The sequence below is a fragment of the Halichondria panicea genome, chromosome 8, assembly GCF_963675165.1.
Source record: "Halichondria panicea chromosome 8, odHalPani1.1, whole genome shotgun sequence".
Lineage (NCBI taxonomy): Eukaryota > Metazoa > Porifera > Demospongiae > Suberitida > Halichondriidae > Halichondria > Halichondria panicea.
Window position 1 is genome coordinate 358,127 of NC_087384.1, and position 27,232 is coordinate 385,358.

The following is a 27,232-nucleotide window of genomic DNA, read 5'->3' on the forward strand; positions in this document are numbered from 1 at the left end:
ATAATTTCAAAGACATCATACATCTACCTATACCAGGCTATAGAGTTGTTGTTGCCTGTTCAAAGCTTTTCTCTGTAACGATTACTACCAAGTCACGTGGCTTTTGACAGCTAGACAAAGATGATGCCAGGTTCAAAAATAGTTCTTCCAAGCTCTAATGTTGATGATTATACTGCAACAGCTCTTCGTAGCACCATTTCAAGTATTTTGAACCCTACAAGTAAGCCATCCCCTTCTCGCTAGCGGTGCTGTATGTAGCTGACTGTACTGCACATGGCTGGCTGGTAATTACGTAAACACTCAACTCACGAATGCATTGATAACTCATCAGAATGGAGGGGATCGGGTTGATTGGTTCTATGTATAAGCTTTATATTCATATAGTAGCCAGAGAAACACAAATGTTTCCTGCAGTCACAGAGCTAAACATTCTCTTGACTACCTGCAGGTGTGAAGGGTGGAAGCAGCAAAGAAATCTACAAGATTGAGAATTGTCCGAGTTGGTGGCCAAAAGATGTGCTGTTTTCTCCTGTGTTAGGTATAATTAGATCATAGATTATCTATGGGTACGTAAGCACAGCATCTTCCACGGTAGATCTATGTCCAATATTCGTTCGTTGTTTTTCTGTAGTGCCCAAGGCTGTCACGAATGGTATCACTGCTGTACACCGAAGAAAGATTTTGGCAGCTTTCCTGGAGAAATGTCCTGACCAGTACACAATGTAAGTAATGCCCATCAGGTTACAGATATTAATGTGTGTTTCACAGATTATCTCCAATTGATCAGCAAAACTCTGCCTCGGCAGTTGAAACTGACCAACCAGAAGACCCTGCAGTTGGTACAAGGATGACAAAGATAGTTCTTCCAAGCTCTGATGCTGAAGAATATTCTGGAAATATTCTCCGTGACACATTTTCACGTATTGTGAACCCTAAAGGTATATATAACCTACGTGTATAGACATGTCTTTGAGTTTCTCTTGTAGGTTTGAAAGGCGTAAGCTTCCACAGTAGTGAAAATTGTCCAAGTTGGTGGCCAAAAGATGTGGCTTTTTGTATTCTGTCAGGTATGGTCAGAAGTGCACAGCCTAACAGTAGATATGTGCAAAATTTGTTACTAAGCTGATTACAATGCGGTCATTGTGTGTTTTTAGGGCCCAAGGCCACCATGAATGGTATCACTGCTGAACACCAGAAAAAAGTATTGGCAGCTTTCTTGGAGAAATGTCCTGAGCAGTACACAATGTAAGTTTTTTATGCAAATTGATGTACGTATTTCATTATACCCGTGGATTTCCTCACAGATCACTCGGGACTTGGCTACTCAATCCCCCCTCTTCTCCACTCGTTGGTGATAAGCAACCAGTAAGAGAAGTCAACCCACAAAGTTCCTCTGAAAGTGATCAAGAAGAGCCTGTAGGAATGAACCAAACACCACCTACTGGAGATAACCGTACTCGATCAGTTGGAGCCACAATCAGCACTGCTGCACAACATGCAAGCCCAAAGCTTATCCTACCCAGCTCTTGTGCAAATTACTATCATCAATCTCCTCTCATTTTGCTAATTCGAAAGATTTTGAATCCCCTGCAGCGTAAGTTGTTTGTGTTGTCCTATATCCACTAACATGAATGTTTTTTTGCAGGAATGACGTACTCCAGTGCTAATTGTCCCAGCTGGTGGCCGACTGATGTACCATTCACTAGGGCGGAAGGTTCATAGCATTCAGTATAATTTTTTGTATGATTACTAATGAGTACAAACGTTTTATACTGATCAGAAATAGAGACCCTGGGTATATATAGAACTGCCTCAGGTACATTTCTCTTTTACAGATATGAAAGCTGAAGACAGGAGAAAAGTACTGGCAGCTTTCCTGGAGAATTGTCCTGACCAGTACACAATGTAAGTAATGCCCATCAGTTTACAGATATTAATGTGTTTTGCTCACAGATCACCTCCAGTTGATCAGCAAAACTCTGCCTCAACAGTTGAAACTGACCAACCAGAAGACCCTGCAGTTGGTACAAAGACAGCCAGGATGATGCCAGGCTCAAAGATAGTTCTTCCAAGCTCTAATGTTGACAATTATTCTGGAGTCATGCTTCGTGGCATCATTTCCCGTATTGTGAACCCTAAAGGTACATGTATATGATTGTTGTTGAGCTAAAGGACGACTTTTTTTTATAGGTTGGACTAGCAGAAATATCTACACAGATGAAAATCGTCCAAGTTGGTGGCCAAAAGATGTGGTGTTTACCCCTGCGACAGGTATGGTCTAAAGAACATGCACAGCCAGTAAAAGTGATTGTGCACAAAGTTCGTTGCTAGGCTAATCATAATCAGTTGAGTAAGAAAAGGGGGTCCCCCTCCCAACTTTGATGTTCTAAAAGTAAAAACATGGGTAAAATGTATACTCCCTTCTCCAAAATAATTATGTGTTTTACAAGTCTAGAGAATGGGCGAACCTAAGAATAAGCTCTAAAGATATGTATTTTCAGAATGCAGTGTGTGCATATTAAGTCAGTTTACTGGCCCCTTACACTACTCAAAAAATGTCTACTCCACTGATGATGCTTGTCATTGTGTGTGTGTTTTTAGGGCGCAAGGCTATCGAAAATGGCATCACTACTGCACCCCTGAGAAAGGTATTGGGAGCTTTCTTGGAGAAATGTCCTGAGCAGTACACAATGTAAGTTTTATGCAATTGTACCACACTTACGTCACCACTAATTGATCTCATTGGTCAACAGCTGTAGGATATATAGTATTAGCATACAACCCCAGGTATGCACAGTTTTCAATTTAGTTTTTTCATTTGTTCTCAAGAAAGTAAGCAAAGAGAAAAGAGCCATGCTTGACAGTACTAAGACTCAAAGCGACGGCAGGAACACGGAAGGTGCTCTCCAACAAGATGGCTATGCTTCCATGGGTCCATGGACGTGGTTTAGATACATTTTATCCAAGAAGAGCTTGCAACTCCATAAGGGACGTCGAATGGTCAACGCTTGGACCAAGGAAGCTCTTGAGAATCTGTAGGAGTCAACATGTTGCTCAACTAGCTTTTTGACGGCTGCAAAATCCGGCATAGCCTTGTTCTTTTTTGCAGTCTACATCGTGGATTGCTAGGGGGAGGTTCTTTTATAGTGCTGCGGTCACGTGGTATAAGTCAGATATGCCACACCTACTCGGAGGATATGCACCCATATATCCTCCGCTACTGTGGTTACTCCGAGGCGGAGTCGAGGGGTATGTAACCATGGTAGCGGAGGATATATAGGGTGAATATCCTCCTCTTAGGTGTGGTATATCCTATACATAATGAAAGGTTGATGGAAAGCTAACTGCACATGAAAGCTAGTTATTATATATTTTGCATGCTAAGTAACAGGAAACACGAATCTTAAGAGGCTGTAATAGTCTATACTTAACCACAACCCTATAGTCTACCGTATGTTTCACTGCTGATTGGCACACCAAAGCATAATACGTGGTGTATTGTATTGTGTTGTGTCATTGCTCACAGATCACCTCCAGTTGATCAGCAAAACTCTGCCTCGACAGTTGAAACTAACCGACCAAAAGTCCCTGCAGTTCGCACAAGGAGAGCCAGGATGATGCCAGGCTCAAAGATAGTTCTTCCAAGCTCTGATGTTTATGAATATTCTGGAAACATTCTTCAGAGCTTAATGCCACGTATTGCAAACTCTAAAGGTGGGATTCTATTTAGCTACAGTCAGAAATTCTGAGTTTCTTGTAGGTTGTAAGGGCAGAACCGTCTACACAAGTGGTAATCGTCCAAACTGGTGGCCAAAAGATGTGGCGTTTGCTTCTATGACAGGTATAATTATAGTGACAAGTACACACGTGTGTGCAGAGTTTGTTGCTTGGTAACTATATAATGCATGTCCATTGTGTTGCTGGTATGGATCTTTAGGGAGCAGAACTATCGGTATTGCCACTGCTGTACACCGGAGAAAGGTACTGGCAGCTTTCCTGGAGAAATGTCCTGAGCAGTACACAATGTAAGTTTTATGCAAATTGGTGTACGTATTTCATTATACCCATGGATTTCCTCACAGATCACCCGGGGCGTGGCTACTCAATCCCACCTCTTCCCCACTCGTTGGTAATAAGCAACCAGTAAGAGAAGTCAGCCCACAAAGTTTCTCTGAAAGTTCCTCTGAAAGTTTCTCTGAAAGTGATCAAGAAGAGCCTGTAAGAATGAACCAAACACCACCTACTGGAGCTTATCGTACCCGATCAGTTGGAGCCGCCACAATCAGCACTGCTGCACAACATGCAAACCCAAAGCTTATCCTACCCAGCTTGTGTGCAAATGACTATTATCAACCTGCTCTCATTTCGCTACTTCAAAATATTTTAAATCCCCAACGTAAGTCGTTTGTATCGTCTTATAAACCACGTACATGAATATTTTTTGCAGGGCGACAATTCATATACTCCAGTGCTAATTGTCCCAGCTGGTGGCCGACTGATGTACCATTCATTAGGGCGGAAGGTTCATAGCAATACATAATTATGCGTAAACGTCAAAGGAAAACATTGTTTTAGTTCAAATATTTTACACTGATCAGAAATAGAGACCCTAAGTTCTAAAGAAGTGCCTCGGGTACAAATCTAATAGTTTTTCTTGTACAGATATAGAAGCTAAGGACAGGACAAAAGTACTGACAGCTTTCCTGGAGAAATGTTCTGACCAGTACACAATGTAAGTAATGCCCATCAGGTTACAGATATTAATGTGTGTTGCATCATTGCTCACAGATCACCTCCAGTTGATCAGCAAAACTCTGCCTCGACAGTTGAAACTGACCAACCAGAAGACCCTGCAGTTGGTACAAAGAGAGCCAGGAGGATGTCAGGCTCAAAGATAGTTCTTCCAAGCTCTAATCTTGAGGAATATACTGGAAACATTCTTCGTGACACAATTTCACATATTGCGAACCCTAAAGGTGTGAACTACGTACTAGTCTCGAAATCCAGCCGATTCTCATTGTAGAGCGTGGGAGGGAGAGAACCGTCTGGTGATAGCATTCAGTATACATATACTTATATGATGTGTGTAAACGTCAAAGGAAAACATTGTTTTAGTTCAAATATTTTACACTGATCAGAAATAGAGACCCTAAGTTCTATAGAAGTGCCTCAGGTACAAATCTAATAGTTTTTCTTGTACAGATATGAAAGCTAAGGACAGGACAAAAGTACTGACAGCTGTCCTGGAGAAATGTCCTGAGCAGTACACAATGTAAGTAATGCCCATCAGGTTACAGATATTAATGTGTGTTGCTCACAGATCACCTCCAGTTGATCAGCAAAACTCTGCCTCGATAGTTGAAACTGACCAACCAGAAGACACCATCTTTGATGTACAAATGAATGGAAATGAATCCGATGCTGAATCTGATGCTAGCATACCAAGTGACCCCGAAGATCTGGTGAATAGTCTAGAGCAGCACCTTCTGGATTCTAGGAAAAGAAGGCTCGAGGCTGAGAGGAAAGTTGAGGAGCTGACGGAAGAAGTCAAACGTCTCAGAGAAGAAAGAAAGTATATAGGTTCTATTGTGAAACGATCACGACTGCATCACTAGCACTTGTGTTTAGTCCCTCATACCTAACTGATTTTGTAAAATCAAAGATCACATTTTGGTCACCTTCCTGGTCATTCATTCACGGTGGATTAAGTTTTCTAATTTATATCACATTTCTTTATCTTTTTGTGTTCTGTATATAATATTACTGCCATGCATGGCTATCAAGTGAGACTTGTTGTTGCCTGTTCAAAGCTTTTAACTATAACGATTAGTACCAAAAAACTAGTTCTTCCAAGCTCTGAGATTATACTGCAACAGCTCTTTGTAGCATCGTGTCACATATTGTGAACCCTACAAGTAAGCTTCTGATTCCATCCCCTTCTCGCTACAGAGCTAAAAATTATCTTGACCCATTTGCAGGTGCAAAGGGTGGCAAATAAATCTACAAGATTGAGAATTGCCCAAGTTGGTGGCCGAATGATGTGCTGTTTTCTCCTGTGTTAGGTATAATTAGATCATACATTATCTATATGGATACGTATTTTAATATACCTTAAGGTGACATATTTTCGCGTGTATTAATTTTCCGCTATTTCTGCGAATGGAGTAAAATCGCAAAAATTAGTACTCGCAAATAATTGGCCGCCCTCTTGTTTAATGTATCCAGATCGACATTCGCAAACAATTATACCAGCAAAATGTACAAAACTGTTAAAACGCAAACAAATCTACCTGTGAAAATATGTCACCTTAAGGTAGTCGAAGCACAGTGCTACCAGTAGATCTTCCACGGCAGATATTATTATGTGCAATATTCCTTTTTCTATAGTGCCCAAGGCCGGCTGTCACATGGTATCACTGCTGTACACCGAAGAAAGATTTTGGTAACTTTCTTTGAGAAATGTCCTGAGCAGTACACAATTTAAGTGTGGATATAGCCTCACTCTTACAGATATTAATGTGTGTTGCATCATTTCTCCGCACAGATTACCTCCAGTTGATCAGCAAAACTCTGCCTCGGCAGTTGAAACTGACCAACCAGAAGACCCTGCAGTTGGTACAAAGAGAGCCAGGATGATGTCAGGTTCAAAGATAGTTCTTCCAAGCTCTGATATTGAGGAGTATACTGGAAACATTCTTGTGAACACAGCTTCACGTATTTCGAAACCTAAAGGTATGATTCTATTTAGCTACAAAGTTATGTGAGTTTCTTGTAGGTTGGAGTGGCGGCAGGAACGCCTATACGAGTGATAATCGTCCAAGTTGGTGGCCAAAAGATGTGGTGTTTTGCTGTTTGAAAGGTATATAGCACACAGTAGATATGACTGTGCAAAATTCGTTTCTAGGTTACATCTAGTATCATTGTGTGTTTTTAGGGCCCAAGGCTGTCGCGAATGATATCACTAGTGTACACCGGAGAAAGGTATTGGCAGCTTTCTTGGAGAAATGTCCTGAGCAGTACACAATGTAAGTAATGCCCATCAGTTTACAGATATTAATGTGTGTTGCATCATTGCTCACAGATCACCTCCAGTTGATCAGCAAAACTCTGCCTCGACAGTTGAAACTGACAAACCAAAAGACCCTGCAGTTGGTACAAAGAGAGCCAGGATGGGCCCAAAGATAGTTCTTCCAAGCTCTAATGTTGAGGAATATACTGGAAACATTCTTCAGAGCACAGTTTCAAGTATTGTGAAGCCTAAAGGTACGATTCTATTTAGCTACAAGTTTAGCCTCGATTCCAGGCCGAGTTGTTTCTAGCTAGGCCGACAATTAGGCCTGGTGTTAATTGTATCTGGGCGTGTATCTGGGCGTGGTTAGGAACCAAAAACAAGAAGCAGAGATATTTACATGAACAATTTACACACCTGTCAACAAGGGCCGGCAGTGTTGGTCCTACGTACTAATTTGTAGTCCATCACAAAGGGCAATGAGTGAAAGCAAGATATTTGCCATACCATGTTGAAAACCATGGCAAAGACGTTTCTTCCTTCTGACAAGAGCTGGGCCTGTTCTGCAATGAGAGTGGGGCCTTCTTGTGAAGCAGACAATGTATACGTTAATCTGAACAACTTAAACTTTCAGTAGCTAGCTAGCTAGATAATCTATCGCTAGATTTCAGTTAGCATACACTTATACGGGGAAATATGACAGGAAACAAAGTGTGAAGAATCTCTGCTTTGGTTTCCGGTTCCTGCCACTCCCAGATACAATCAATACCAGGCCGTATTTTTCAACTTGTTCTATTAAAAAAAATCGGCCTGGGACCGAGGCTACTACGTACAAGTTATGAGTTTCTTGTAGGTCGGAGTGGCGGTAGGAACGCCTATATGAGTGATACTCGTCCAAGTTGGTGGCCAAAAGATGTGGTGTTTTCCTGTTTGAAAGGTATATATAGCACACAGTAGATATGACTGTGCAAGATTCGTTGCTAGGTTACATGTCATTGTGTGTGTTTTTAGGGCCCACGGCTACCATGAATGGTATCACTACAGTACACCGGAGAAAGGTATTGGCAGCTTTCTTGGAGAAATGTCCTGAACAGTACACAATGTAAGTTTATGCAAATAATGAAAAGTTAAAAGCTAGGTATTATATATTTTGCATGCTAAGTAACAGGAAACACGAATCTTAAGAGGCTGTAATAGTCTATACTTAACCACAACCCTATAGTCTACCGTATATTTCACTACTGATTGGCACACCGAAGCATAATACGTGGTGTATTGTGTTGTGTTGTGTCATTGCTCACAGATCACCTCCAGTTGATCAGCAAAACTCTACCGTGGCAGTTGAAACTAACCGACCAGAATACCCTGCAGTTAGTACAAAGAGAGGCAGGATGATGCCAGGCTCAAAGATAGTTCTTCCAAGCTCTGATGTTGATGAATATGCTGGAAACATTCTTCAGAGCTTAGTATCACATATTGCAACCTCTAAAGGTGGGATTCTATTTGGCTACAGTCCGAAATTCTAAGTTTCTTGTAGGTTGTAAGGGCAAAAACATCTACACAAGTGACAATTGCCCAAATTGGTGGCCAAAAGATGTGGCGTTTGCTTCTATGACAGGTATAATTATAGTGACAAGTACACACGTGTGTGCAGAGTTTGTTGCTTGGTAACTATATAATGCATGTCCATTGTGTTGTTATTGGTATGGATCTTTAGGGTACAGAGCTACTGGTATTGTCACTGCTGTACACCGGAGAAAGGTATTGGCAGCTTTCCTGGAGAAATGTCCTGAGCAGTACACAATGTAAGTTTTATGCAAATTGGTGTACGTATTTCATTATACCCATGAATTTCCTCACAGATCACCCGGGGTGCGGCTACTCAATCCCCCCTCTTCCCGACTTGCTCGTGTTAAGCAACCAGTAAGAGAAGTCAGCCCACAAAGTTCCTCTGAAAGTTCCTCTGAAAGTTTCTCTGAAAGTGATCAAGAAGAGCCTGTAGGAATGAACCAAACACCACCTACTGGAGCTTATCGTACCCGATCAGTTGGAGCCGCCACAATCAGCACTGCTGCACAACATGCAAGCCCAAAGCTTATCCTACCCAGCTTGTGTGCAAATGACTATTATCAACCTGCTCTCATTTCGCTACTTCAAAATATTTTAAATCCCCAACGTAAGTCATTTGTATTGTCTTATAAACCACTAAAATGAATATTTTTTGCAGGGCGACACTTCATATACTCCAGTGCTAATTGTCCCAGCTGGTGGCCGACTGATATACCATTCATTAGGGCGGAAGGTTCATAGCAATGCATAATTATGCGTAAACGTCAAAGGAAAACATGTTTTAGTTCAAATATTTTACACTGATCAGAAATAGAGACCCTAAGTTCTATAGAAGTGCCTCAGGTACAAATCTAATAGTTTATCTTGTACAGATATGAAAGCTAAAGACAGGACAAAAGTACTGACAGCTTTCCTGGAGAAATGTCCTGACCAGTACGCAATGTAAGTATAATGCCCATCAGGTTACAGATATTAATGTGTGTTGCATCATTGCTCACAGATCACCTCCAGTTGATCAGCAAAACTCTGCCTCGATAGTTGAAACTGACCAACCAGATGACACCATCGTTGATGTACAAATGAATGTAAATGAATCTGATGCTGAATCTGATGCTAGCATACCAAGTGACCCCGAAGATCTGGTGAATAGTCTAGAGCAGCATCTTCTGGATTCTAGGAAAAGAAGGCTCGAGGCTGAGAGGAAAGTTAAGGAGCTGACAGAAGAAGTCAAACGTCTCAGAGAAGAAAGGAAGTATATAGGTTCTATTGTGAAACGATCACGACTCCATCACTAGCACTAGTGTTTAGTCCCTCATACCTAACTGTCCATTTATTTTGTAAAATCAAAAATCACATTTTGGTCACCTTCCTGGTCATTCATCCACGGTGGATTAAGTTTTCTTCACATTTCTTTATCTAAAATAGTTTGTTGTATTCTCCAGCATTTCTTAGCTTCGCTCACTCTCATTCTTGTATGTAGATCTACTCCCTCTATTCATGATCATGCTGCCAGAACATTTGACATTGATAAATTGCAAATGACATATAATTAGTAATAAAGAGCATGCATGACTATCAAGTGAGATTGTTGTTGCCTGTTCAAAGCTTTTCCCTGTAACGATTAGTACCAAATCCACATGGTGTGACAGCTAAACAAAATGATGCCAGGTTCAAAGATAGTTCTTCCAAGCTCTAATGTTGATGATTATACTGCAATAGATCTTCATAGCACGGTGTCACGTATTTTAAACCCTACAAGTAAGCTTCTGATTACTTCCCCTTCTTGCTACAGAGCTAAAAATTATCTTGACTCACTTGCAGATGCAAAGGGTGGCAAAGAAATCTACAAGAGTGAGAATTGTCCGAGTTGGTGGCCGAATGATGTGCTGTTTTCTCCTGTGTTAGGTATAATTAGATCATACATTATCTATGGGTACGTATTTTAATATAATCGAAGCACAGTGCTACCAGTAGATCTTTCACGGCAGATCTATGTCCAATATTTATTTTGTCTGTAGTGCCAGTTGTACACCTGAGAAAGATTTTGGCAGCTTTTCTGGAGAAATGTCCTGAGCAGTACACAATGTAAGTAATGCCCATCAGGTTACAGATATTAATGTGTGTTGCATCATTGCTCACAGATTATCTCTAGTTGATCAGCAAAACTCTGCCTCGGCAGTTGAAACTGATCAACCAGAAGACCCTGCAGTTGGTACAAGGATGACAAAGATGGTTCTTCCAAGCTCTGATGCTGAAGAATATTCTGGAAATATTCTCCGTGACACATTTTCACGTATTGTGAACCCTAAAGGTATATATAACCTACGTGTATAGACATGTCTTTGAGTTTCTCTTGTAGGTTTGAAAAGCGTAAGCTTCCACAGTAGTGAAAATTGTCCAAGTTGGTGGCCAAAAGATGTGGCGTTTTGTATTCTGTCAGGTATGGTCAGAAGTGCACAGCCTAACAGTAGATATGTGCAAATTCGTTACTAAGCTGATTACGATGCGGTCATTGTGTGTGTTTTTAGGGCCAAAGGCTACCATGAATGGTATCACTGCTGAACACCAGAAAAAAGTATTGGCAGCTTTCCTGGAGAAATGTCCGGAGCAGTACACAATGTAAGTCAAATTGATGTATTTCATTATACCCATGGATTTCCTCACAGATCACCTGGGAAATTGTTACTCAATCCCCCCTCTTCCCCACTCGTTGGTGATAATCAACCAGTAAGAGAAGTCAGCCCACAAAGTTCCTCTGAAAGTGATCAAGAAGAGCCTGTAGGAATGAACCAAACACCACCTACTGGAACTAATCGTACCCGATCAGTTGGAGCTACAATCAGCACTGCTGCACAACATGCAAGCCCAAAGCTTATCCTACCCAGCTCTTGTGCAAATTACTATGATCAACCTGCTCTCATTTTGCTAATTCGAAAGATTTTGAATCCCCTGCAGCTGCAGGGTAAGTCGTTTGTGTTGTCCTATATCCACTGACATGAATGTTTTTGCAGGAAGAAAATTCACGTACTTCCATGCTAATTGTCCCAGCTGGTGGCCGACTGATGTACCATTCATTAAGGCGGAAGGTTCATAGCATTCAGTATAATTATTACTAAGGAGTACAAATGTTTTATACTGATCAGAAATAGAGACCCTGGGTATATATAGAACTGCCTCAGGTACATTTCTCTTTTACAGATATGAAATCTGAAATCAGGAGAAAAGTACTGACAGCTTTTATGAAGAAATGCCCTGACCAGTACACAATGTAAGTGATGCCCATCAGTTTACAGATATTAATGTGTTTTGCTCACAGATCACCTCCAGTTGATGAGCAAAACTCTGCCTCAACAGTTGAAACTGACCAACCAGAAGACCCTGCAGTTGGTACAAAGAGAGCCACGATGATGTCGGCATGCTCAAAGATAGTTCTTCCAAGCTCTAATGCTGAGGAATATTCTACAATCATTATTCGTGGCATCATTTCGCGTATTGTGAACCCTAAAGGTACATGTGTATCATTGATTGTTGTTGAGCTAAAGGACGAACGTTTTTATAGGTTGGGTTAGCAGAAATATCTACGCGAGTGACAATCGACCAAGTTGGTGGCCAAAAGATGTGGCGTTTACTTCTCCAACAGGTATGATCTAAAGAACATGCACAGCCAGTAAAAGTGATTATACACAAAGTTCGTTGCTAGGCTAATCATAATCAGTGGAGTAATTAAGAAAAGGGGGTCCCCCTCCTAACTTTGATGTCTAAAAGTAAAAACATGGGCAAAATGTATACTCCTTTCTCCAACATTATCATCTATATGTGTTTTACAAGTCTAGAGAATGGGCAAACCTATCCGAACTAAGAATAAGCTCTTGAGTAAAGTTGTTGAAAAAATATATTTTCCATATCAGATGCTACTAGAATGCACCACATGCAGTGTGTCCCATATTTACTGGCCCCTCACACTACTCAAAAAATGTCTACTCCACTGATGATGCTTGTCATTGTCTGTGTGTTTTTAGGGCCCAAGGCTGTCGCCAATGGCATCACTACTGCACCCCTGAGAAAGGTATTGGCAGCTTTCTTTGAGAAATGTCCTGAGCAGTACACAATGTAAGTTTTATGCAAATTGATGCAAGGTTGAAGGAAAGCTAGCTGCACATGAAAGCTAGGTATTATATATTTGCATACTAAGTAACAGATTTTGTGCTCACAGATCACCTCCAGTTGATCAACAAAACTCTTCCTCGACAGTTGAAACTGACCAACCGGAATTCCCTGCAGTTGGTAGAAAGAGACCCAGGATAATGCCAGGCTCAAAGATAGTTCTTCCAAGCTCTAATGTTTATGAATATTCTGGAAACATTCTTCAGAGCTTAATATCACGTATTGCAAACTCTAAAGGTGTGATTCTATTTAGCTACAGTCTGAATTCTGAATTTCTTGTAGGTTGGACGGGCAGAAATGTCTACACAAGTGGTAATCGTCCAAGTTGGTGGCCAAAAGATGTGGCGTTTGCTTCTATGACAGGTATAATTTATAGTGACAAGTACACAGATTTGTGCAGAGTTTGTGGCTTGCATGATAACTATCGTATTGTTACTACGGGTACTAATTTTAGCGATTCTTGTAATTAACGCTAAATTAATTACGTGCCAATAATAAAACGCAATTAAAAAAATTATGATAAAAAAAATTTTTTTTTCTTTTTTCTAATGTACCGTATAGCGTGTAATTTTCGTGGGGCAAAATATTCGTGGTTTTCGTGGTTGGAGGTCTGACCACGAATATTTTACCCACGAATGAAGCAACCTTGCCTACGTTTACCTGCAGTGCAAGCAAGCAACCACGAAAATATTACCCACGAAATGTCTCAATACTGCTGAACCACGAATATTTTGTCCCCCGAAATTTACCCGCTATACGGTACTTTTATATAATGTAATGTACTTTTGAGAGTATGCTAAGCAAGCTAGCCCTTTCTTCATCTGTATCTGACTCCAAACTTTCCATTTAACCTTAAAACTCATACTTGTACATTTTGTACATCTTTTGAGGTAAGGAATTTTTTACAAATCCGCCAAAATTGTGTGGAGGGGGAACATCTTTCAACAGCCATTAACTTGAGTACCGTTCATCCAATGTCAAAAATATTGTAATTTTGAAAGCTTAGAAAGAGACCTTTCAAATGATGTGTTTCAATCCAAAACTTCTTCGGAGCCTAAATTTGACATTTTTCGGCCTCGGACCATGGGCTATATATAATCCATGGTATCGCCAAATTGGCAAATACTTTTATCTCTCAAATACGAAGTTTGATGACACCATTTGAAAGGTCTTTTTCTGAGCTTTCAGAAAATCAGAAAATATTTGACATTGGATCCACAGAATTCAAGTTATAGCAGCTGAAAGAGTCCCCGAACCATTGATTAAATTGTGGAGGGGGAACGTCTTTCAACAGCCAGTAACTTGAGTACCGTTCATCCAATGTCAAAAATATTCTAATTTTCTGAAAGCTTAGAAAGAGACCTTTCAAATGATGTGTTTCAATCCAAAACTTCTTCGGAGCCTAAATTTGACATTTTTCGGCCTCGGACCATGGGCTATATATAATCCATGGTATCGCCAAATTGGCAAATACTTTTATCTCTCAAATACGAAGTTTGATGACACCATTTGAAAGGTCTTTTTCTGAGCTTTCAGAAAATCATAAAATTTTTGACATTGGATCCACAGAATACAAGTTATAGCAGCTGAAAGAGTCCCCGAACCATTGATTAAATTGTGGAGGGGGAACATCTTTCAACAGCCATTAACTACAGACTGAAAACGCTAAAATTACTACCCGTCTATAATAGTAACATTAAGGCATATCGATTGTGTTGCTGTTATGGATCTTTAGGGCGCAGATCTATTGCCACTGCTATACACCAGAGAAAGGTATTGGCAGCTTTCCTGGAGAAATGTCCTGAGCAGTACACAATGTAAGTTTTATGCAAATTGATGCAAGGTCGAAGGAAAGCTAGCTGCACATGAAAGCTAGCTATTATATATTTGCATGCTAAGTAACAGATTTTGTGCTCACAGATCACCTCCAGTTGATCAACAAAACTCTGCCTCGACAGTTGAAACTGACCAACCGGAATACCCTGCAGTTGGTACAAAGAGACCCAGGATAATGCCAGGCTCAAAGATAGTTCTTCCAAGCTCTGATGTTTATGAATATTCTGGAAACATTCTTCAGAGCTTAATGTCACGTATTGCAAACTCTAAAGGTGGGATTCTATTTAGCTACAGTCCGAAATTCTGAGTTTCTTGTAGGTTGGACGGGCAGAAATGTCTACACAAGTGGTAATCGTCCAAGTTGGTGGCCAAAAGATGTGGCGTTTGCTTCTATGACAGGTATAATTTTGACAAGTACACAGATTTGTGCAGAGTTTGTGGCTTGCATGATAACTACCGTATTGTTACTACGGGTACTAATTTTAGCGATTTTGTAATTAACGCTAAATTAACTACGCGCTAATAATAAAACGCAATTAAAAAAATTATGAGATTAAAAAAAAAATTTTTTTCTTTTTTTAATGTACTTTTATATTATGTAATGTACTTTTGAGAGTATGCTAGGCAAGCTAGCCCTTTCTTCATCTGTATCTGACTCCAAACTTTCCATTTAACCTTAAAACTCATACTTGTACATTTTTGAGATATATTGTGGTAATGAATTTTCTACAAATCCGGCAAAATTAGTACCCTAAAAACAGACTGAAAACGCTAAAATTACTACCCGTCTATAATAGTAACATTAAGGCATATCGATTGTGTTGCTGTTATGGATATTTAGGGCACAGACCTATTGCCACTGCTATACACCAGAGAAAGGTACTGGCAGCTTTCCTGGAGAAATGTCCTGAGCGGTACACAATGTAAGTTTTATAAATTGATGTACGTATTTCATTATACCCATGGATTTCCTTACAGATCACCCGGGGCCTGGCTACTCAATCCCACCTCTTCCCCACTCGTTGGTGATAAGCAACCAGTAAGAGAAGTCGTCAGCCCACAAAGTTTCTCCGAAAGTGATCAAGAAGAGCCTGTAGGAATGAACCAAACACCACCTACTGGAGCTAATCGTACTCAATCAGTTGGAGCCACAATCAGCACTGCTGCACAACATGCAAGCCTAAAGCTTATCCTACCCAGCTCGTGTGCAAATGACTACTCTCAACCTAGTCTCATTTCGCTAATTCGAAAGATTTTAAACCCCCAACGTAAGTCGTTTATATTGTCTTATAAACTACTAACATGAAGATTTTTTGCAGGGCGACACTTCATATACTCTAGTGCTAATTGTCCCAGCTGGTGGCCGACTGATATACCATTCATTAGGGCGGAAGGTTCATAGCAATGCATAATTATGCGTAACCGTCAAAGGAAAACCATTGTTTTAGTTCAAATATTTTACACTGATCAGAAATAGATCTATAGAAGTGCCTCAGGTACAAATCTAATAGTTTTTCTTGTACAGATATGGAAGCTAAGGACAGGACAAAAGTACTGACAGCTTTCCTGGAGAAATGTCCTGACCAGTACACAATGTAAGTAATGCCCATCAGTTTAAAGATATTAATGTGTGTTGCATCATTGCTCACAGATCACCTGCAGTTGATCAGCAAAACTCTGCCTCGATAGTTGAAACTTACCAATCTGAAGACACCATCGTTGATGTACAAATGAATGCAAATGAATCTGATGTTGAATCTGATGCTAGCATACCAAGTGACCCCGAAGACCTGGTGAATAGTCTAGAGCAGCACCTTCTGGATTCTAGGAAAAGAAGGCTCGAGGCTGAGAGGAAAGTTGAGGAGCTGACGGAAGAAGTCAAACATCTCAGAGAAGAAAGGAAGTATATAGGTTCTATTGTGAAACGATCACGACTCCATCACTAGCACTAGTGTTTAGTCCCTCATACCTAACTGTCCATTAATTTTGTAACATCAAGATCACATTTTGGTCACCTTCCTGGTCATTCATCCATGGTGGATTAAGTTTTCACATTTCTAGCTAAAATAGTTTGTTGTATTCTCCAGCATTGCTCACTCTCATTCTTGTATGTACATTTGACATCGATAAATTGCAAATGACATATAATTAGCAATAACTGTCATGCATGGCTATCAAGTGAGATTTGTTGTTGCCTGTTCTAAGCTTTTCCCTATAACGATTAGTACCAAATCCACACGGCAGACAAAGATGATGCCAGGTTCAAAAATAGTTCTTCCAAGCTCTAATGTTGATGATTATACTGCAACAGCTCTTCGTAGCACAATTTCACATATTGTGAACCCTACAAGTAAGCTTCTGAGTCCATCCCCTTCTCGCTACAGAGCTAAAAATTCTCTTGACTACCTGCAGGTGTGAAGGGTGGAAGCAGCAAAGAAATCTACAAGATTGAGAATTGCCCAAGTTGGTGGCCAAAAGATGTGCTGTTTTCTTCTGTGTTAGGTATAATTAGATCATAGATTATCTATGGGTACGTATTATAGTCGGAGCACAGTGCTACCAGTAGATCTTTCACGATAGATCTATGTGCAATATTCGTTTTGTTGTTTTCTGTAGTGCCCAAGGCTGTCACAAATGGTATCACTGCTGTACACCGAAGAAAGATTTTGGCAGCTTTCTTGGAGAAATGTCCAGAGCAGTACACAATGTAAGTAATGCCCATCAGTTTACAGATATTAATGTGTGTTGCATCATTGCTCACAGATCACCTCCAGTTGATCAGCAAAACTCTGCCTCGATAGTTGAAACTGACCAACCAGAAGACCCTGCAGTTGGTACAAAGAAAGCCTGGATGCCAGGCTCAAAGATAATTCTTCCAAGCTCTGATGCTGAGCAATATACTGGAAACGTTCTTCTGAACACAGTTTCAAGTATTGCCAAGCCTAAAGGTATGATTCTATTTAGCTACAAGTTATGAGTTTCTTGTAGGTCAGAGTGGCGACAGGAACGCCTATACGAATGATAATCGTCCAAGTTGGTGGCCAAAGGATGTGGTGTTTTCCTGTTTGAAAGGTATATAGCACACATGCAGTAGATATGACTGTGCAAAAATCGTTGCTAGGTTACATGTCATTGTGTGTGTTTTTAGGGCCCACGGCTGTCACGAATGGTATCACTATAGTACACCAGAGAAAGGTATTGGCAGCTTTCTTGGAGAAATGTCCGGAGCAGTACACAATGTAAGTTTTATAGAAAGGTTGATGGAAAGCTAACTGCACATGAAAGCTAGTTATTATATATTTTGCATGCTAAGTAACAGGAAACACGAATCTTAAGAGACTGCATGTAATAGTATAGTCAGTCTATACTTAACCACAACCCTATAGTCTACCGTATATTTCACTGCTGATTGGCACACCGAAGCATAATACGTGGTGTATTGTGTTGTGTTGTGTCATTACTCACAGATCACCTCCAGTTGATCAGCAAAACTCTGCCTCGACAGTTGAAACTGACCAACCGGAATACCCTGCAGTTGGTACAAAGAGAGCCAGGACGATGCCAGGCTCAAAGATAGTTTTTCCAAGCTCTGATGTTGAGAAATATACTGGAAACATTCTTCAGAGATTAATGCCACGTATTGCAAACTCTAAAGGTGGGATTCTATTTAGCTACAGTCCGAAATTCTGAGTTTCTTGTAGGTTGGGGAAGAAACTTCTACACAAGTGATAATCGTCCATATTGGTGGCCAAAAGATGTGGCGTTTGCTCCTATGACAGGTATACAATGACAAGTACACACAGTCTAACAATAGAGTTTGTTGCTTGGTAACTATATAATGTATATTGATTATGTTGCTCTTGTTATTGATCTTTAGGGAACACAGCTACTGGTATTGTCACTACTGCACACCGGAGAAAGGTATTGGCAGCTTTCCTGGAGAAATGTCCTGAGCAGTACACAATGTAAGTTTTATGTAAATTGATGTACGTATTTCATTATACCCATGGATTTCCTCGCAGATCACCCGGGGCGCGGCTACCCTCTTCCCGACGCGTTCGTGTTAAGCGACCAGTAAGAGAAGTCAGCCCACAAAGTTCCTCTGAAAGTTTCTCTGAAAGTGATCAAGAAGAGCCTGTAGGAATGAACCAAACACCACCTACTGGAGCTTATCGTACCCGATCAGTTGGAGCCGCCACAATCAGCACTGCTGCACAACATGCAAACCCAAAGCTTATCCTACCCAGCTTGTGTGCAAATGACTATTATCAACCTGCTCTCATTTCGCTACTTCAAAATATTTTAAATCCCCAACGTAAGTCGTTTGTATTGTCTTATCAACCACTAACATGAATATTTTTTGCAGGGCGACAATTCATATACTCCAGTGCTAATTGTCCCAGCTGGTGGCCGACTGATGTACCATTCATTAGGGCGGAAGGTTCATAGCAATGCATAATTATGCGTAAACGTCAAAGGAAAACATTGTTTTAGTTCAAATATTTTACACTGATCAGAACCTAAGTTCTAAAGAAGTGCCTCAGGTACAAATCTAATAGTTTTTCTTGTACAGATATGGAAGCTAAGGACAGGACAAAAGTACTGACAGCTTTCCTGGAGAAATGTCCTGACCAGTACACAATGTAAGTAATGCCCATCAGGTTACAGATATTAATGTGTGTTGCTCACAGATCACCTCCTGTTGATCAGCAAAACTCTGCCTCGATAGTTGAAACTGACCAACCAGAAGACCCTGCAGTTGGTACAAAGAGAGCCAGGAGGATGTCAGGCTCAAAGATAGTTCTTCCAAGCTCTGATGTTGAGGAATATACTGGAAACATTCTTCGTGACACAATTTCACATATTGCGAACCCTAAAGGTGTAAACTACGTACTAGTCTCGAAATCCAGCCGGTTCTCATTGTAGAGCGTGGGAGGGAGAGAACCGTCTGGTGATAGCATTCAGTATACATATAATTATATGATGTGTGCATGTAAATGTCAAAGGAAAACATTGTTTTAGTTCAACACTGATCAGAAATAGAGACCCTAAGTTCTATAGAAGTGCCTCAGGTACAAATCTAGGAGTTTTTCTTGTACAGATATGGAAGCTAAGGACAGGACAAAAGTACTGACAGCTATCCTGGAGAAATGTCCTGAGCAGTACACAATGTAAGTAATGCCCATCAGGTTACAGATATTAATGTGTGTTGCATCATTGCTCACAGATCACCTCCTGTTGATCAGCAAAACTCTGTCTCGACAGTTGAAACTGACCAACCAGATGACACCATCGTTGATGTACAAATGAATGCAAATGAATCTGATGCTGAATCTGATGCTAGCATACCAAGTGACCCCGAAGACCTGGTGAATAGTCTAGAGCAGCACCTTTTAGATTCTAGGAAAAGAAGGCTTGAGGCTGAGAGGAAAGTTGAGGAGCTGACGGAAGAAGTCAAACGTCTCAGAGAAGAAAGGAAGTATATAGGTTCTATTGTGAAACGATCACGACTCCATCACTAGCACTAGTGTTTAGTCCCTCATACCTAACTGTCCATTAATTTTGTAAAATCAAAGATCACATTTTGGTCACCTTCCTGGTCATTCATCCACAGTGGATTAAGTTTTCTAATTTATATCACATTTCTTTATCTTGTTGTGTTCTGTATATAATATTACTGCCATGTCAAGTGAGACTTGTTGTTGCCTGTTCAAAGCTTTTAATTAACTATAACGATTAGTACCCAAAAAAATAGTTCTTCCAAGCTCTGAGATTATACTGCATGCAACAGCTCTTGGTAGCATCGTGTCACGTATTTTGAACCCTACAAGTAAGCTTCTGATTCCACCATAAGTAATTCCCATCAGTTTGAAGAGTGTTGCATCATTGCTCACAGTTGTTGATCAGCAAAACTCTGCCTCGACAGTTGAAACTGACCAACCAGAAAACCCTGCAGTTGGTACAAAGAGAGCCTGGATGTCAGGCTCAAAGATAGTTCTTCCAAGCTCTGATGCTGAGCAATATAATGGAAACATTCTTCTGAACACAGTTTCAAGTATTGCCAAGCCTAAAGGTATGATTCTATTTAGCTACAAGCTGTGTGAGTTTCTTGTAGGTCTGAGTGGCAGGAACGCCTATACGAGTGATAATCGTCCAAGTTGGTGGCCAAAAGATGTGGTGTTTTGCTGTTTGAAAGGTATATAGCACACAATAGATATGTGCAAAATTCATTGCTAGGTTACATGTCATTGTGCGTGTTTTTAGGGTCCACGGCTGCCACGAATGGTATCACTACAGTACACCGGAGAAAGGTATTGGCAGCTTTCTTGGAGAAATGTCCGGAGCAGTACACAATGTAAGTTTTTAAGGAAAGCACTGCAACCTCAGTGCACATCATAACACTTTTGATTTGCATGCAGAAATAGTACAAGAGAGTGGGAAAACCTTAAAAAGTGTGCCAAAAGTTCAAAGTCCATAATTAATGGCTGCAGTTCTTCCTCACTCTTGCAGCTACCGTTCTAGTGCAGAGCTAACTCCTAAGTAGAATAGAACGAGGCTTCAACATATGCATAACTCAAGAGAATGAAGCATTATTTTGTAAATCCACTAATTGCAATGTAGAAAACGTGACTAGAAGCCTATAAAAGCTCTTAGTTGCCTTCATTTATCATTGAGCAGCTGCAGTAGTCTATACACACACAAACACACTACTGTACACCTTGCTGCCAGGCATATTAATACAGTATAATAATTATAATTATGTGTTGCTCACAGTTCACCTCCAGTTTATCAAGTTGGTACAAAGAGAGCCAGGATAACGGCAGACTCAAAGATAGTTCTTCCAAGCTCTAATGTTGAGGAATATTCTGGAAGTATTCTTCGTGGCATCATTTCCCATATTGTGAACCCTAAAGGTACATGTGTATGATTGTTTGGCTACAGAACGAAATTTATTGACAATCTTGTACGTAGGTCAGAGTAGCAGAAACTTCTTTACAAGGGACAATTCTCCAAGTTGGTGGCCAAAAGATGTGGCATTTTCTCATATAGGTATATTTTATAGCCATGGCAGATAGTTTCAAAATGTGTTGCTAGTTTATAATTGTTATGTATAATTATGTCATTTTGTTGTTTTTTGGGGGCCCAAAGATGGTATCACTGCTGCAAACCAGAGAAAGATTTTGGCAACTTTCTTTGAGAAATGTCCTGAGCAGTACACAGTGTAAGTAATGCCCATCAGGTTACAGATATTAATGTGTGTTGCATCATTGCTCACAGATCACCTCCAGTTGATCAGCAAAACTCTGCTTCGATAGTTGAAACTGACCAGCCAGAAGTCCCTGCAGTTGGTACAAAGAGAGCCAAGATGATGCCAGGCTCAAAGATAGTTCTTCCAAGCTCTGATGCTGAGGAATATTCTGGAAACATTCTTCAGACCGCAATGATACGTATTGCAAACTCTAAAGGTATGATTCTATTTAGCTGCAGTCCGAAATTTCTTAGAGTTTCTTGTAGGTTGGGGCAAAAACTTCTACACAAGTGACAATTGCCCAAGTTGGTGGCCAAAAGATATGGTGTTTGCTCCTATGACAGGTATATACTTAGAAGTACACACGTGTGTGCAGAGTTTGTTGCTTGGGTAATGAAAGCACCGCGGGTGCTGATGCCTCGGTGGAGATGCCAAAGCTACATAACATAAAGCTACTAATAGCTTTTATGCACATGATAAACAATTTAATTTTGCTGCATGCAAAAACTCAGAGATTGGGTAATGATCGACCATGATTGTTGTTAAAAACGATCGATGCCAAAAGTTCAAGTCTAAAATTAATGGCTGCATTAGCAGAGCCTTTCAGCTCTCTTCTCACTCTTGCAGCTACCAATAGCTATCGTTGTTATGTAGAGTTAGCTACTAAGTACAGTAGCAACATTCGGTGAACAAGTTTTGCTACGGACTCTTCTGAAAAGGCTGCAATGGCATTCCAAGTAAGCAAAACTAGGCATAACTCGAGAACGAAGCTTTATTTTGCAAATCCACGAATTAAAATCCAAGAAAACATGACTAGAAGCCTATAGAAACTCTTACTTGCACTTCATTGATCCTTGTGCAGCTGTAGCAGTCTACACACACACACACACAGACACACACACAGATAGACACACAAACACACTACCGTATACCTCGCTTGCGCATGCGCACCGAGGCATAACTACCGTATTTATTTGATTAAACGCCCGGGCGTTTATTTCATATCGAAGTCTGTAGAGGGGATATTGATCCAATGTCAAAAATTTCAGGATTTTCTGAAAGCTTAGAAAGAGACCTTTCAAATGATGTGTTGCAATTCAAAATTTTTTCAGGACCCTAATTTGTCATTTTTCGGCCTTGGACCATGGGCTATTATTATTCATGGTTATCGCCAAATTGGCAAATACTTTATCTCTCAAATATGATTTTTGATGACACCATTTGACCTATTTTTTTCTAAGCTTTCAGAAAATCCGAAAATTTTTGACATTGGATCCACAGACTTCAAGTTATGGCAGCCGAAAGAATCGCCGAACTATTGAATTGAACCAAGGGCGTATACAGAGAAGAGGGCATGCAACTCGCCCTATTCTCAGAATCATCCGACTTCGTATTGAGCTATTTTTAGAACTGCCTACAAAAACGCCCACGTGTAACCTTTGACCGCACAAGGTAAATCAAAGTTTTTTTATATCTATGCTAGCTAGCTCGATTGCAGTATAGTAAAACTAGTTCTCAGCAGCAGTATGGCTCGTACTAGCAGTGTCAAAGGCAAAGGCAAGCCATCCAACAGTTGCAACTCCAAGAAGATGAAACCTAGGTACAATAAACCTGTCTTCCTGAGTCTTCTTAACAATACGCCCAGCACCACTTAACTTCCCTCTCGAAGGGGTTGTCTTGGACCTGGCTGGACTAGGACTGGTCATGACACTTCTCCAAAATAATACTGCACTGTTAGCTAGCTAGCTAGCTAGCAAAGGCAGCTCTGATGTACACGCCCATAATTATAACTCCGTAAACAACACCGCCCACTTGTTCACATCCGTATACTGGATTCTATTTTTAGCATATCCGGTCTCTGATACGAAGTCGGATGAGTACGTAGGGTACATAGTGAGTTGCATGCCCTCTTCTCTGTATACGCCCTTGATTGAACGGAGTGTAGTTGAACATCTTTCAACAGCCTTAACTTGAGTATCATTGATCCAATGTCAAAAATTTCAGGATTTTCTGAAAGCTTAGAAAGAGACCTTTCAAATGATGTGTTGCAATTCAAAATTTCAGGACCCTAATTTGTCGTTTTTCGGCCTCGGACCATGGGCAATTCATGGTATCGCCAAATTGGCAAATACTTTATCTCTCAAATATGATTTTTGATGACACCATTTGACCTATTTTTTTCTAAGCTTTCAGAAAATCCAAAAATTTTTGACATTGGATCCACAAACTTCAAGTTATGGCAGCCGAAAGAATCGCCGAACTATTGAATTAAACGGAGTGTAGTTGAATTAACATCTTTCAACAGCCTTAACTTGAGTATCATATGCGTTTAAACGAGATGGGCGCTTATTCGAAACGGGCGTTTATTGTTGAGTCTACTCCAAACTCTTGCACAGCAGCAGTTGTTTATGCTCTTTTTGGCTGCTGCCACAGCTCTCAGCTTATATCTTAAGTCATAGGAGTGGTGTTTCTCCCTCTGTGCTGCTATCTCTCTCTCTCTCTCTGCCATCATAAAAAGTATACTATATTCTATGCTGCCATGCTTGCAACTGCATGGTTCCACGTGCTAATTCAGCTCCACCTACAGTGCCACGCCCATACATGGGCGTTTACAGAGCTTTTACCCTGGGTGTTTAAACGAGATCAGAATCTTTGCAACAAGACAACAGTAAAAGCATAGAGCGTTACCCTTCCTTATATGGAATTTGTGTACACACTGTGGTCGGGGTTTAATCAAGGAGGGCGTTTAATCAAGTAAATACGGTACATAATGCATATCGATTATTGTTATTGGTATTGATCTTTAGGGCTCAGATCTATTGGTATTGTCACTAGTGTACACTGGAGAAAGGTATTGGCAGCTTTCCTGGAGAAATGTCCTGAGCAGTACACAATGTAAGTGTGAATCGCTCTTTCAGATATTAATGTGTGTTGCATCATTGCTCACAGATCACCTCCAGTTGATACAAAGAGAGCCAGGATGATGCCAGGCTCAAAGATAGTTCTTCCAAGCTCTGATGTTGAAGAATATATTGGAAACATTCTTCAGAGCACAGTTTCACGTATTGCGAAGCCTAAAGGTATGATTCTATTTAGCTACAAGCTGTGTGAGTTTCTTGTAGGTCAGAGTGGCGGCAGGAATGCCTATACGAGTGATAATCGTCCAAGTTGGTGGCCAAAAGATGTGGTGTTTTGCTGTTTGAAAGGTATACAGTAGATATGTGCAAAATTCGCTGCTAGGTTACATGTCATTGTGCGTGTTTTTAGGGCCCAAGGCTGCCACAAATGGTATCACTACAGTACACCGGAGAAAGGTATTGGCAGCTTTCTTGGAGAAATGTCCGGAGCAGTACACAATGTAAGTTTTTATGAAAGCACAGCAAACTCCTCGGTGCACACGCTAAAACTTTTGATTTGCATTTTGAATGAAGAAATGGTGCAAGAGAGTGGGAAAACCTTAAGAAGTGTGCCAAAAGTTCAAAGTCCATAATTAATGGCTGCAGCTCTTTCCTCACTGTTGCAGCTACCGTTCTATTGCAGAGCTTACAAACACACTACTGTACACCTTGCTTCCAGACATAATTAATACAGATATTATAATATGTTGTATCATCACTCACAGATCACGTCCAGTTGATCAGCAAAACTCTGCCTCGGCTGATCTACTAAAACACCCACTCACTGGTACAAAGAAAACCAGGATAATGGCAGACTCAAAGATAGTTCTTCCAAGCTCTAATGCTGAGGAATATTCTGGAATAGATCTCCGTACCATAATTTCCCGTATTGTGAACCCTAAAGGTGCATGTGTGTATCATTGTAGTTTAGCTGCAGGACGACGTTTATTTGAATTTCTTGTAGGTAAAAGAAACTTCTACACGAGTGATAACTGTCCAAGTTGGTGGCCAAAAGATGTGGCGTTTACTGCTCCAACAGGTATGGTCAGAAGTGCACAGCCTAACAGCAGATGTTTGCAAAATTCTTGTCTATAGGCTAATCAAAATCGTTTCATTGTGTGTTTTAGGGGGGAGCAAAGCTATCGCAAATAATATCACTGTTGGAAACATGAGAATGATTTTAGCATCTTTCTTGGAGAAATGTCCTGAGCAGTACACAATGTAAGTCAAATTGATGTATTTCATTATACCTGTGGATTTCTTCACAGATCACCCGGGGCACAGCTACTCAGTCCCACCTCTTCCCCACATGTTGGTGATAAGCAACCAGTAAGAGAAGTCAGCCCACGAAGTTCCTCTGAAAGTGATCAAGAAGAGCCTGTAGGAATGAACCAAACACCACCTACTGGAGCTTATCGTACCCGATCAGTTGGAGCCACAATCAGCACTGCTGCACAACATGCAAGCCCAAAGCTTATCCTACCCAGCTCTTGTGCAAATGACTACTCTCAACCTAGTCTCATTTCGCTAATTCGAAACATCTTAAATCCCAAAAGTAAGTCGTTTGTGTTGTCTTATAATTATAACAACTATATACTAACATGAATATTTTTTGCAGGGCGACACTTCATATACTCCAGTGCTAATTGTCCCAGCTGGTGGCCGACTGATGTACCATTCATTAGGGCGGAAGGTTCATAGCAATGCATAATTATGCGTAAACGTCAAAGGAAAACATTGTTTTAGTTCAAATATTTTACACTGATCAGAAATAGAGACCCTAAGTTCTATAGAAGTGCCTCGGGTACAAATCTAATAGTTTTTCTTGTACAGATATGGAAGCTAAGGACAGGACAAAAGTACTGACAGCTTTTCTAAAGAAATGCCCTGACCAGTACACAATGTAAGTAATGCCCATCAGTTTACAGATATTAATGTGTGTTGCATCATTGCTCACAGATCACCTCCAGTTGATCAGCAAAACTCTGCCTCGATAGTTGAAACTGACCAACCAGAAGACACCATCGTTGATGTACAAATGAATGTGAATGAATCTGATGCTGAATTTGATGCTAGCATACCAAGTGACCCTGAAGATCTGGTGAATAGTCTAGAGCAGCACCTTCTAGATTCTAGGAAAAGAAGGCTCGAGGCTGAGAGGAAAGTTGAAGAGCTGACGGAAGAAGTCAAACGTCTCAGAGAAGAAAGGAAGTATATAGGTTCTATTGTGAAACGATCACGACTCCATCACTAGCACTAGTGTTTAGTCCCTCATACCTAACTGTCCATTTATTTTATAAAATCAAAGATCACATTTTGGAATTTATATCACATTTCTTTATCTAAAATAGTTTGTTGTATTCTCCAGCATTGCTCACTCTCATTCTTGTATGTAGATCTACTCCCTCTATTCATGATCATGCTGCCAGAACATTTGACATCCATGAATTGCAAATGACATGTAATTAGAATTAGCAATAACTGCCATGCATGGCTATCAAGTGAGAT

At 40.5% G+C, this 27,232-nt stretch overlaps 5 protein-coding genes across 10 annotated transcripts; all 5 read left to right on the forward strand.

Annotated features, from left to right (window-relative positions):
* Nucleotides 1-66: 66 nt before the first annotated feature.
* On the forward strand, nucleotides 67-5,787 carry LOC135339484 (uncharacterized). Its single transcript, XM_064535596.1, has 21 exons — nucleotides 67-220; nucleotides 449-538; nucleotides 632-722; nucleotides 769-938; nucleotides 987-1,067; nucleotides 1,155-1,245; nucleotides 1,305-1,594; nucleotides 1,646-1,714; nucleotides 1,836-1,905; nucleotides 1,954-2,141; nucleotides 2,191-2,271; nucleotides 2,602-2,692; nucleotides 3,527-3,714; nucleotides 3,761-3,841; nucleotides 3,938-4,025; nucleotides 4,083-4,396; nucleotides 4,448-4,522; nucleotides 4,663-4,732; nucleotides 4,789-4,976; nucleotides 5,203-5,272; nucleotides 5,321-5,787. Exons 1-21 carry the CDS (start codon nucleotides 121-123, stop codon nucleotides 5,613-5,615), a joined length of 2,781 nt encoding a protein of 926 aa, XP_064391666.1. The 5' UTR covers nucleotides 67-120; the 3' UTR covers nucleotides 5,616-5,787.
* Nucleotides 5,788-5,801: 14 nt separating this feature from the next.
* LOC135339490 (uncharacterized) lies at nucleotides 5,802-10,116 on the forward strand. Of its 2 annotated transcripts, XM_064535612.1 has the most exons (16): nucleotides 5,802-5,915; nucleotides 5,979-6,062; nucleotides 6,388-6,442; nucleotides 6,545-6,732; nucleotides 6,776-6,859; nucleotides 6,935-7,025; nucleotides 7,082-7,263; nucleotides 7,863-7,946; nucleotides 8,021-8,111; nucleotides 8,313-8,500; nucleotides 8,547-8,627; nucleotides 8,727-8,814; nucleotides 8,872-9,185; nucleotides 9,237-9,311; nucleotides 9,451-9,520; nucleotides 9,579-10,116. In XM_064535612.1, the coding sequence occupies exons 4-16, from the start codon at nucleotides 6,633-6,635 to the stop codon at nucleotides 9,871-9,873; spliced, it is 1,743 nt and encodes a 580-aa protein (XP_064391682.1). In that variant the 5' UTR covers nucleotides 5,802-5,915; nucleotides 5,979-6,062; nucleotides 6,388-6,442; nucleotides 6,545-6,632; the 3' UTR covers nucleotides 9,874-10,116. The 2 variants fall into 2 exon arrangements, with proteins under 2 accessions (XP_064391682.1, XP_064391683.1); XM_064535613.1 differs by lacking the exons at nucleotides 6,935-7,025; nucleotides 7,082-7,263; nucleotides 7,863-7,946.
* An 86-nt stretch (nucleotides 10,117-10,202) lies between these two features.
* LOC135339483 (uncharacterized) lies at nucleotides 10,203-16,736 on the forward strand. The gene is made up of 21 exons (XM_064535594.1): nucleotides 10,203-10,336; nucleotides 10,400-10,483; nucleotides 10,597-10,663; nucleotides 10,720-10,889; nucleotides 10,938-11,018; nucleotides 11,107-11,197; nucleotides 11,245-11,540; nucleotides 11,590-11,664; nucleotides 11,777-11,846; nucleotides 11,895-12,085; nucleotides 12,138-12,218; nucleotides 12,598-12,688; nucleotides 12,792-13,105; nucleotides 14,478-14,559; nucleotides 14,663-14,850; nucleotides 14,897-14,977; nucleotides 15,420-15,501; nucleotides 15,557-15,846; nucleotides 15,898-15,972; nucleotides 16,104-16,173; nucleotides 16,230-16,736. The coding sequence occupies exons 1-21, from the start codon at nucleotides 10,237-10,239 to the stop codon at nucleotides 16,522-16,524; spliced, it is 2,874 nt and encodes a 957-aa protein (XP_064391664.1). The 5' UTR covers nucleotides 10,203-10,236; the 3' UTR covers nucleotides 16,525-16,736.
* Nucleotides 16,737-16,802: 66 nt separating this feature from the next.
* Nucleotides 16,803-20,293, forward strand: LOC135339489 (uncharacterized). 2 transcript variants are annotated; one of them, XM_064535610.1, is made up of 15 exons: nucleotides 16,803-16,928; nucleotides 16,991-17,080; nucleotides 17,195-17,285; nucleotides 17,342-17,526; nucleotides 17,567-17,650; nucleotides 17,727-17,817; nucleotides 18,046-18,233; nucleotides 18,280-18,357; nucleotides 18,456-18,543; nucleotides 18,601-18,893; nucleotides 18,945-19,019; nucleotides 19,152-19,221; nucleotides 19,270-19,457; nucleotides 19,680-19,749; nucleotides 19,806-20,293. In XM_064535610.1, the coding sequence occupies exons 1-15, from the start codon at nucleotides 16,829-16,831 to the stop codon at nucleotides 20,098-20,100; spliced, it is 1,986 nt and encodes a 661-aa protein (XP_064391680.1). In that variant the 5' UTR covers nucleotides 16,803-16,828; the 3' UTR covers nucleotides 20,101-20,293. The 2 variants fall into 2 exon arrangements, with proteins under 2 accessions (XP_064391680.1, XP_064391681.1); XM_064535611.1 differs by lacking the exons at nucleotides 17,342-17,526; nucleotides 17,567-17,650; nucleotides 17,727-17,817.
* Nucleotides 20,294-20,303: 10 nt separating this feature from the next.
* LOC135339486 (uncharacterized) lies at nucleotides 20,304-27,168 on the forward strand. 4 transcript variants are annotated; one of them, XM_064535602.1, is made up of 19 exons: nucleotides 20,304-20,408; nucleotides 20,475-20,774; nucleotides 20,843-20,933; nucleotides 21,353-21,492; nucleotides 21,551-21,628; nucleotides 21,728-21,800; nucleotides 21,857-22,044; nucleotides 22,094-22,171; nucleotides 24,635-24,722; nucleotides 24,777-24,907; nucleotides 24,950-25,033; nucleotides 25,095-25,185; nucleotides 25,450-25,628; nucleotides 25,689-25,763; nucleotides 25,852-25,945; nucleotides 25,993-26,279; nucleotides 26,343-26,417; nucleotides 26,558-26,627; nucleotides 26,684-27,168. In XM_064535602.1, exons 2-19 carry the CDS (start codon nucleotides 20,555-20,557, stop codon nucleotides 26,976-26,978), a joined length of 2,337 nt encoding a protein of 778 aa, XP_064391672.1. In that variant the 5' UTR covers nucleotides 20,304-20,408; nucleotides 20,475-20,554; the 3' UTR covers nucleotides 26,979-27,168. The 4 variants fall into 4 exon arrangements, with proteins under 4 accessions (XP_064391672.1, XP_064391671.1, XP_064391670.1 ...); XM_064535601.1 differs by having other exon boundaries at nucleotides 20,475-20,651; nucleotides 20,694-20,774; nucleotides 24,777-25,033; XM_064535600.1 differs by having other exon boundaries at nucleotides 24,777-25,033.
* The last annotated feature ends 64 nt before the right edge of the window (nucleotides 27,169-27,232 follow it).

What these genes read in the sequence shown, in the direction of transcription:
- LOC135339486 (XM_064535600.1), top strand. Translation starts at nt 20,555, where the DNA reads ATGTCAGGCTCAAAGATAGTTCTTCCAAGCTCTGATGCTGAGCAATAT. An exon ending in TGTCCTGAGCAGTACACAGT is followed by an intron (nt 21,801 to 21,856) that starts GTAAGTAATGCC and finishes CATTGCTCACAG; the next exon opens with ATCACCTCCAGTTGATCAGC. An exon ending in AAACATCTTAAATCCCAAAA is followed by an intron (nt 26,280 to 26,342) that starts GTAAGTCGTTTG and finishes TATTTTTTGCAG; the next exon opens with GGCGACACTTCATATACTCC.
- LOC135339489 (XM_064535610.1), top strand. Translation starts at nt 16,829, where the DNA reads ATGATGCCAGGTTCAAAAATAGTTCTTCCAAGCTCTAATGTTGATGAT. An exon ending in TGTCCAGAGCAGTACACAAT is followed by an intron (nt 17,286 to 17,341) that starts GTAAGTAATGCC and finishes CATTGCTCACAG; the next exon opens with ATCACCTCCAGTTGATCAGC. An exon ending in GGCGTTTGCTCCTATGACAG is followed by an intron (nt 18,358 to 18,455) that starts GTATACAATGAC and finishes ATTGATCTTTAG; the next exon opens with GGAACACAGCTACTGGTATT.
- LOC135339484 (XM_064535596.1), top strand. Translation starts at nt 121, where the DNA reads ATGATGCCAGGTTCAAAAATAGTTCTTCCAAGCTCTAATGTTGATGAT. An exon ending in TGTCCTGACCAGTACACAAT is followed by an intron (nt 723 to 768) that starts GTAAGTAATGCC and finishes TGTGTTTCACAG; the next exon opens with ATTATCTCCAATTGATCAGC. An exon ending in ACGTATTGTGAACCCTAAAG is followed by an intron (nt 939 to 986) that starts GTATATATAACC and finishes TTTCTCTTGTAG; the next exon opens with GTTTGAAAGGCGTAAGCTTC.
- LOC135339483 (XM_064535594.1), top strand. Translation starts at nt 10,237, where the DNA reads ATGATGCCAGGTTCAAAGATAGTTCTTCCAAGCTCTAATGTTGATGAT. An exon ending in GAATCCCCTGCAGCTGCAGG is followed by an intron (nt 11,541 to 11,589) that starts GTAAGTCGTTTG and finishes ATGTTTTTGCAG; the next exon opens with GAAGAAAATTCACGTACTTC. An exon ending in TGTCCTGAGCAGTACACAAT is followed by an intron (nt 12,689 to 12,791) that starts GTAAGTTTTATG and finishes TTGTGCTCACAG; the next exon opens with ATCACCTCCAGTTGATCAAC.
- LOC135339490 (XM_064535612.1), top strand. Translation starts at nt 6,633, where the DNA reads ATGATGTCAGGTTCAAAGATAGTTCTTCCAAGCTCTGATATTGAGGAG. An exon ending in TGTCCTGAGCAGTACACAAT is followed by an intron (nt 7,026 to 7,081) that starts GTAAGTAATGCC and finishes CATTGCTCACAG; the next exon opens with ATCACCTCCAGTTGATCAGC. An exon ending in GGTGTTTTCCTGTTTGAAAG is followed by an intron (nt 7,947 to 8,020) that starts GTATATATAGCA and finishes GTGTGTTTTTAG; the next exon opens with GGCCCACGGCTACCATGAAT.